The 7,693-nt window shown below is 53.4% G+C and overlaps 1 protein-coding gene across 1 annotated transcript in view; it reads right to left on the bottom strand.

The window, feature by feature from the left end:
- Window positions 1-7,693, bottom strand: part of TMEM255B (transmembrane protein 255B) — a 43,275-nt gene that overhangs the window by 20,222 nt on the left and 15,360 nt on the right. Inside the window, exon 4 of the mRNA XM_011979420.1 lies at window positions 271-360. Within this exon, the coding sequence (XP_011834810.1) occupies window positions 271-360 (90 nt within the window). The remainder of the gene's footprint in view (window positions 1-270; window positions 361-7,693) is intronic.

Genomic DNA, 7,693 nt, shown 5'->3' on the forward strand with positions numbered 1-7,693 from the left:
TGTGGTGTGTGTGCTCTGTGTGTTGTGTTGTGTGTGCTGTGTGCTCTGTGTGGTGTGTGGTGTGTGTGGCGTGTGTGGAGAGGGAAGCTCATTGTGTAGGAAATGAGACTTGCGGAGAGGAGAGGCAGCCACTGGCAACCCCCCAGTGAGGAGACCGACTATGAAGCCGTCTGAGCTGAGTTCTGCAAAATGAAATTTTACTTTTTCCATGTGGGGTCTTTCAGCCCCGGAAAGCGACCGAGACTGTGCACACAATGACAACGTACTCACAATGTGCTGCGCTGCAAATACGCCGTCCACGATGGCGCAGCAGAAGGCGGCCACCACACCAAAACTGATGAACACAATCGCTGCCACCAGCTGCAACGGAAGAAGAGTGTGGGTGCCCAGCTTTTACCAACCCCGGCTTTCAAGTGCAAACCAGTTCAAAGTCCCAGCTCGAGGTCGAGGCTGTTTCGCAGAATTGCCTCTTCTCACCTCTGCCTTTCGTCCTGGGACCTCCAGCCTGGCCAGGCCAGGCTCCACCCTGTGGGTGGTCCTCATGCGTCTGTCCCACAAGACCCACCCAGGTGCCTTCTGCATGGAAGGGCGTTGCCATCCCCGGGCCCTCGGCATGCGCCTCTGAGAAGCAACCTCTGATGGCAGGTCGTGTGCACAACCCTAATATGTATGCTCATGACACACACATGCATGTGCACGCTTGCCACAGGCCTTAAAGTCATCAGATCAGCTTCACACACTGGTTTTGCACAACCTGCTTTTCTTACCTAATGGTCTTGGAGCTTGGAGCTAGCAATGGTTTATAGTGCATTAGTGAACCAGTGCACACTGATGGATATTTAAACAGTTGGCAATTTCTTGCCACTACAAACTCTGCTATAAAGCGGGGTGTCCTGCTCTAACCCTAAAAACTGGCAGGGAGTCTCCATCCCCATGGATGCCCGACGGGGGGGGGCAGGTGCTGTCATTCTCTTTTTGGTGCCTGGCTCGGTACCATGCTGGGCAGAGCAGACCCTCCTGAATGGCCACTGAAAACTGTGGCCCCGAGGTGGCACCTCGCTTGGTTCCATCCCCATGCGATGCTGAGTTGCCGGCTTGGGAAAGAGGTCCCAGTGACAAGCAGAACCCATCGGTGACAGCAGAGGGAGGGCCTGCGGCTCGGGGGCCGTGGTGCTGCACGGGGACGTGGGAAGCCTGAGTCTGTTTGGACCCGTCCTGCACACCAGGCACGAGCAGGAGTGCTTGTCCGGGCCACCGAGCTCTTGTCAGAGCACAGCTGACTGAGCAGGGTGGCCTCCTCCACACACTCGTGAACACACCCAGCAGAGGCGCCCCGACCTTCCTTCTCCCCAGGGAGCCAGTGTGGAGAGAGGAGTCTCATCCACCGTGACCCTCACGTGGAACTGCCGTGGCCTCTTCCCCCCGATGTCGGCGTGGCCCTGTGTGTCCATCTCTGCCCCAGGCTGCACACCTATCGTCGCCCGCAACCCAAACAGCAGCCAAATCCAGCCCATCTGCCACGGCTCTAACGCTACCCACTGGATTCACAGGTGGGACACGTTCCCAGCAGGCCCCACAGCAGCAGAAGGTGGCAGGTAGGGGCTGGTAGGTCCAAACCTTTCAAGCCATGGGCCAGTGGTGGCCACCTGCCCCCCCACTTCTGACCCTCCACACCACAGGCCTGCTGGGGGTCCTCCCTGGAAGCCCCATCAGAGCCGGTCCAGGGCGCCCCATGCTGCTGGCCAAGCCCTTTTGTGGAGGAAAGTGCAGCTTTTTTTTTAACCAGTGGGCACCCTCACTGCGAATCTGGGTGTTTTATCCTTCAGCAGAGGAAGAGCTGTCAATCGGTGGCTTCCTGGTGAGCCCACGCTAGACAGTCACAAATGGCGCCTTGCATTAAATGTGAGTGATGAGGCAGCAGGGCTGGGGCAGCGGGCCGGAGAGCGAGTCCACGAAAGTCAGTACGTCCTCGGGCAGGTCCCAGGCTGGCACGGTCCCCGCATGAATTAGAGAGAGACGGTTCTTCCACCTGCTGGCACCTTTCTTCTAAGGAAACCTGCCACAGCAGATCAGACGAGACGTTCTAAGAGCTCAGACATCAAGCACGTGCACTTCCAAAATACATATTTTAGGTTTACGAGAAGAGGCAGGTCTGAACAAAGCCTGGGCAGTTAGTATGAAGCTGGCTGACTCCCCTGAGCTCTGGCCCCCAGTGGCTGTGTGAGGGGGCGGAAGGGGACGTGGCCACCAGACCCAAGGGCAGCACATGGGTTCTTGGAGTGGCCTTGGATGGAGCCCTTGCTCTCGTACGCCCCCTGCCACCTCCCCAGGCAGAGCAGAGCAGAGCTGGCACGCTGAGTTCTTCCGGAGGATTCTCTGAACTGCTGGGCTGGACTTGCCCCTAGTGGTCCCTGATTCCCCCTCTGGAAAGGGAAGTGCTGGGCTCACTGACTTATTCACGAGCGTCACGGATGCTCCAGCGTCCCCACGGGATACGCAGCCCGGTGCTGCAGGCGCAGATGTGAACACAACAGGTGCATCCCCGCCCTTCCCGCGTCCCGCATTTCTGGCATTTTATCGCCGATTGCCTAAAAGAAAGTTGAGGTGCTCCCAGAAGGAAGCTGTGCAGAAAACCATGGCTGCATTAGCCTGAGTCTGAACCAACAGCTTATTTCTATTTGGACACTCTACAGGCTGTGGCAATTTAAAAATCTCCTCTTCTGCCTAATTGCTCTGGTTCGATTGACTAAACATGACAGAGCCCATCGCATGGTGCGGCTGCCCGGTGTGCTGCAGGAACGGACAGATAAGGCAGGTTCCCCCTTGAGCAGCTGACCCCGTCTGACGGCCACCGTAGCAAAGCGTAAACCAGGGCTCTGGGTGTGCACATGAGGAAGGCCTCACTGCACCCTGAGAAAGAAGGAAGGGCTGACCCAGTCCTGGAAGAATAAACGATTTCCTCAAGGCGAGGGGAGCAAGGTGCTGGGGGCTGCACATCGGTGGGACTGGGGCCCGCTGAGGTGGGGCAGGGGCCACGGTGTGTGGGCTGGGGGCTGCATGTCGGTGGGACTGGGGCCCGCTGAGGTGGGGCAGGGGCCACGGTGTGTGGGCTGGGGGCGAGCTGCAGCCACCATGTGGCTGTCAGAAGCTCATCAATGTCAAATATGCAATGGTGTTTGGCTTTCTTTGGGCTATATTTGTATAAGTATGTTATTGGTATGTGTTCCAAAGTTAAGGGAGACTCATAATTCTCATACATTTTAGTGTACATTATCAGTAGTAATTATCATTGTTAAGTTAAAATTATTGTGCCACGAGGTAACAGATTTCCTTGCCAATTGTGTCCCTGTGGCTACCCTGAAACATTCTGTCATCCATGAACAACTGTTGTCTCGTCTTGGTCCTCTTTAGAAGGCGGTTTTATAATCAGCTATGAAGCTCTAACCGGTGCTCCTGAATGCAGGTTTCTGATAACTTTGAAGATTGTGACATCAGAATAGAGGAAAAACGTTCAGGACTCTTGAAGAGCTAAAATGTTCATTAATACCAAGCAGGACAGGAATTAACTGCATGAACTGAACCAACAGGAGACTGGAGTGATCTTTTTGACGTTTTGCTTAAAATGTTGCTAATCCTTTGTCTTGCTTTTCAGAATCAAGGAAACTTCTTCTGAGCTATGGACAGCTTTTAACAATTTAGTATACTCCCATGAACAAAATTTGGAGCTTGTTTCTCTCTATCTGATTTTCTCTAGAATTTGGAAACTATTTGTGACTATTCTTAAGTTATGGCAATACAGTTATTTGCATAAGTGGAATAAGAATCTGTTTTGTAACAGGACACAACTGGAGAAACTGGTTATTTTACCAAGACTTTGACTGGAATGGTCAAAGTCTTGGTAAAATAAGACTTTTTGTGTGCTTTCCTTTAAGGAACCAAACTTGACTTATGAAGCCAATAAAGCTCTTGGAAACTGGCCTCCTGCTCTGTGTACACAGTCCCTGCACAGGCGTTCTGATCTGTGGTAAGTAAAAAATGTCAGTTTCTGACAGGCCAGGAACCTCAACAGGAGAGGAATTCACCCAACTCATAGGTATTTAATGGTACAATCCATGGCTGGGCTCAGCTTTAAAAAGTCTTATCCCAGGCTCCTTCTACAAAACAAAGTTCCATCAAAGACAATTTAAAAGGCCTATGTGAAAAAATAATTATTCTTGCTGCACTGTATACAAATAATCAAGCCAAGTATAATAAAGTAAACCAGTCCCATCATGTGTCTTTTAAAAAAATGGAAAACTGGAGAGAGAAAACTATGTTTCAAAAACTATAGCACACCTGTTGTTAAATTCCAGTCTTGTCTGATGTTTTTCAATTGTTATGATTTTCTACAATTTAAAGTCTAATTTTTCTGGCTACAAGTCTCCAAAATAATGTTTTCAATTTTTCCTTTTTCCCCACTTTTCTAACTGGAAATCACTGAAACCTAAGCTGTGCTTTCAGCCCTGTAAGCTGAAGACAGATGTATCCACAGACGCTGCCTCTAAGCCCCTAAAACAGAGTGTTTCTGGGAAAAATCCGCCTCTTCCACTCCTAGATGTATCCACAGACGCTGCGTTCAGTGGCCTGTAAGGACGACTCTCTCTCAGCAGGAAGTAGCCGGAAAGAACATGCCACACCTCACCCTTTTCAACTATAGAGTCTGGATTGACAGAGCAGGAACGTCACCGTCTTGGACAAACACCACCATTTGAAGTTCTCCTTGATTAAAAGCCCCCAAAATCCAGCCCCAAAAACATCAACCTAATGTCTAATATCAGTGTGACCATAAACCACAAATGACACCTTTGGCCAGAAACATGCCAACCCCAAGACAGACTCCCCTCTGACCCGAAACCTTCCAACCCAGCCATAAAAATCCCCCCGCCCCAAAACACTCCGAACCTGCGACAAGCTCTCCCTCCCTGAACCCTCAAATACCCTTAGTCTGTAAGAGAGAACACTCTGGACCTAAATAGGTCAGAAGGCCCTCTCGGGTTTATTCTCCAAAATAAACCTGTCTTTGTTGAGCTGCTTTTCGTGTTTCTTTCTTCTTTCTTCAACTCCAGTGGCCAGGAGTGAGCATTTGTGGGTGTTTCTCTATGGGTCAGCAGAGGCCCTGCCCCAGCTAGAAAAAGATCAACAAAAACCTAATGTCAGGTTCTTGAGGCAGCTGAGTGAAATCGGGACTCAGCCCCAAAGAGAAGATGCCACGGCACCACAGGTGATCGTCATATCGTTACAGTCAGTGAAATCGGGACTCACCCGGGAGAAGATGCCAGAGCGCCACAGGTGATCTATCATTGTTACACTGTTACAGCAGGTGAAATCAGGACTCACCCGGGAGAAGATGCCAGAGCGCCACAGGTGATCATCATTACATTGTTGTAGCAGGTGAAATCGGGACTCACCCCCAGAGAAGATCCCAGAGCACCACAGGTGATCATCGTTACATTGTTGTAGCAGGTGAAATCGGGACTCACCCCCAGAGAAGATACCAGAGCGCCACAGGTGATCATCGTTACATCGTTACAGCAGGTAATACCATTGCTTGTCGCAGACCCAGCTACACACACAGGTTCAGACTCTCATCTTGATGGGAGATGACAGATTGAAGCTAAAGATCCCCTTTCCATCCCTCACATCTCCATCCCTGCCCAAAATCACTTGATTCCTGTTCAGCCAGCTTTTTATACCGCGAGGTTCAGCCAGACGGGAACACGCCTGCCCTGCACTGATCCCGCCAGAGGGCAGCTTGTTCCGAGCCTTCCTCTACAGCAATGCATCCCATCCACATCGCCTGACAAGCCCAGGATTAGCCTTGCGCTGTCCACCCCCTCAGGCCCTCCACCCTGGCACAGGCAGCTGTGGGCTCCTGTCTGTGGCCCTGGCCAGCCCTGACAATTCCACAGTCATCCAGGAAACCCCCAGAGACCACGCAGTCCTGCCTGGTACCACCCAGATTGGTTATTGTTGGCAATGGCTTCAGATTGTGAATGACAGGGTCAGCCAAGGAGGAGGCACTCAGGGGGAGGCAGAGCCACAGCACCCACCCGGGGAGGCTCCGTCTGAGGCCACCCAGGCTGCACAGGGCAAAGGCAGTGGCAGGAAGTGCCGCGCTCACTCCCCCTATGACCTGGGGAAATGGCTCATCCCCCTCCTTAGGACAAGGGACCTGGTGCAGTGACCCCAGGGACTCCCTTCCCAAGACCATCCTCCTTTCAGTAAAGCCTGGTGGATCCAGGCGGGAGCTGTTCTAGGTGCTGAAGACAACGTGCAGCTCGCACACCGCACCCCCTGCCTTCTGGGCTGAGTCCAGAGTCAGCACAGCGCTGGGGGAGCTGCCCCCAGAGACACAACTGGGGCCACCGCGCCTCCCCTCGGCCCCACAGCAGTCTGGGGGGTGCACAGTCAGTGGGTAGAGCTGGCAGCCTCTGCCATTGTCCAGCCCTGCACTGGGAACCCAGCAGGCACTCCACCAGGCTTGACAGGCACTGTTGGCCCCACCCAGGCCACACAGCTGGCAAGAGGCTGGGTCTGGGTTCAAATCCAGGTGTGCTGGGTGTAAAGAGAGATAGAGAGGGAGACAAAGACAGGAAGACAGAGACAGAGAAGGAGACAGAGACAGAGAGATAGAGAGGGGGACAGAGAGATAGAGAGGGAGAGAGACAGAGAAAGAGAGGGAGACAGAGACAGAGAGATAGAGAGGGAGACAGAACTAGAGGGAGACACAGATCCCCAAAGTGCACCACATCTTCTAACAGACACCGAGGCTCTGGTGACATGTAACTCCCTGTGGAGTGGCCACAGAAACAGATCTGGCTGTGGCTTTCCATTAGAAATTCCAGGGCCCTGTCCAAACACACACAGATATTTAGATCCAGCTGGAAAATGAGTTGGATTTTCCAAACAAGCAGATGTGGAGGCAGCTTCTGTGGCAGCAGAAACAGAAATTCCAGGTGTTGGTTTCAGACAGAGCACTTCACAAGCAGACAGCCCAAGCACCTGTGGCCCTAGGCAAACCCCTACCACTGTAACCAACGCATCCGTAGGCGCTGGCTCCTGGGACCCGCGGGTGGGCGTCAGGGATGCTCAGCATGGGGCGTCAGCACCACCAGCTCACGCATCAGGACAGGAGACAACCAGGGGAAAACCAAGGTGGGAACAGGTTGCCTGTGCCCACTGTGTCGGGAAGCTCCAGGTCAGCGACCCCCCTGAGTGTCACCCTCGGCCCCACGTGTCCAGGAGGCTGCACCCCAGCCCCTGCTAACCAGGCATGCCCAGGGAGGCAAGGCTGCTCAGACAGCAGAAAAAACAGGCATCCTGAGGCGAGGGCCTGGTAGGGCCCCACTGTGGCCGTGGGAGGGAGCCAGCAGCTCTGAGGTGGGGTCGTGTGTGCAGCTCACAGCTCGGCCAGCAGCAGGACGAGGGTCTGGCTTCAGCCTGTCTGGGCTCGACGTGGCTGTCGGGAGGATGACAGCAGGCAGGTACCGCCCGCAGAAGAGAGACGCGTTTAAGAAACCAGCGCCGCCACGTTGGCCCCTGAGTGGCAGGTGCACGATCCCACAGTCCTCCAAGCTCAGGGGCCTAAAACCTGGGACTTGGTTGGTTTTCCTGTAACTAGACCTAGTTCCTGTGGCAGATGCCCAGGCAGCCA

Source organism: Mandrillus leucophaeus, unplaced genomic scaffold (genome assembly GCF_000951045.1).
Source record: "Mandrillus leucophaeus isolate KB7577 unplaced genomic scaffold, Mleu.le_1.0 Scaffold201, whole genome shotgun sequence".
NCBI classification, from domain to species: Eukaryota; Metazoa; Chordata; class Mammalia; order Primates; family Cercopithecidae; genus Mandrillus; species Mandrillus leucophaeus.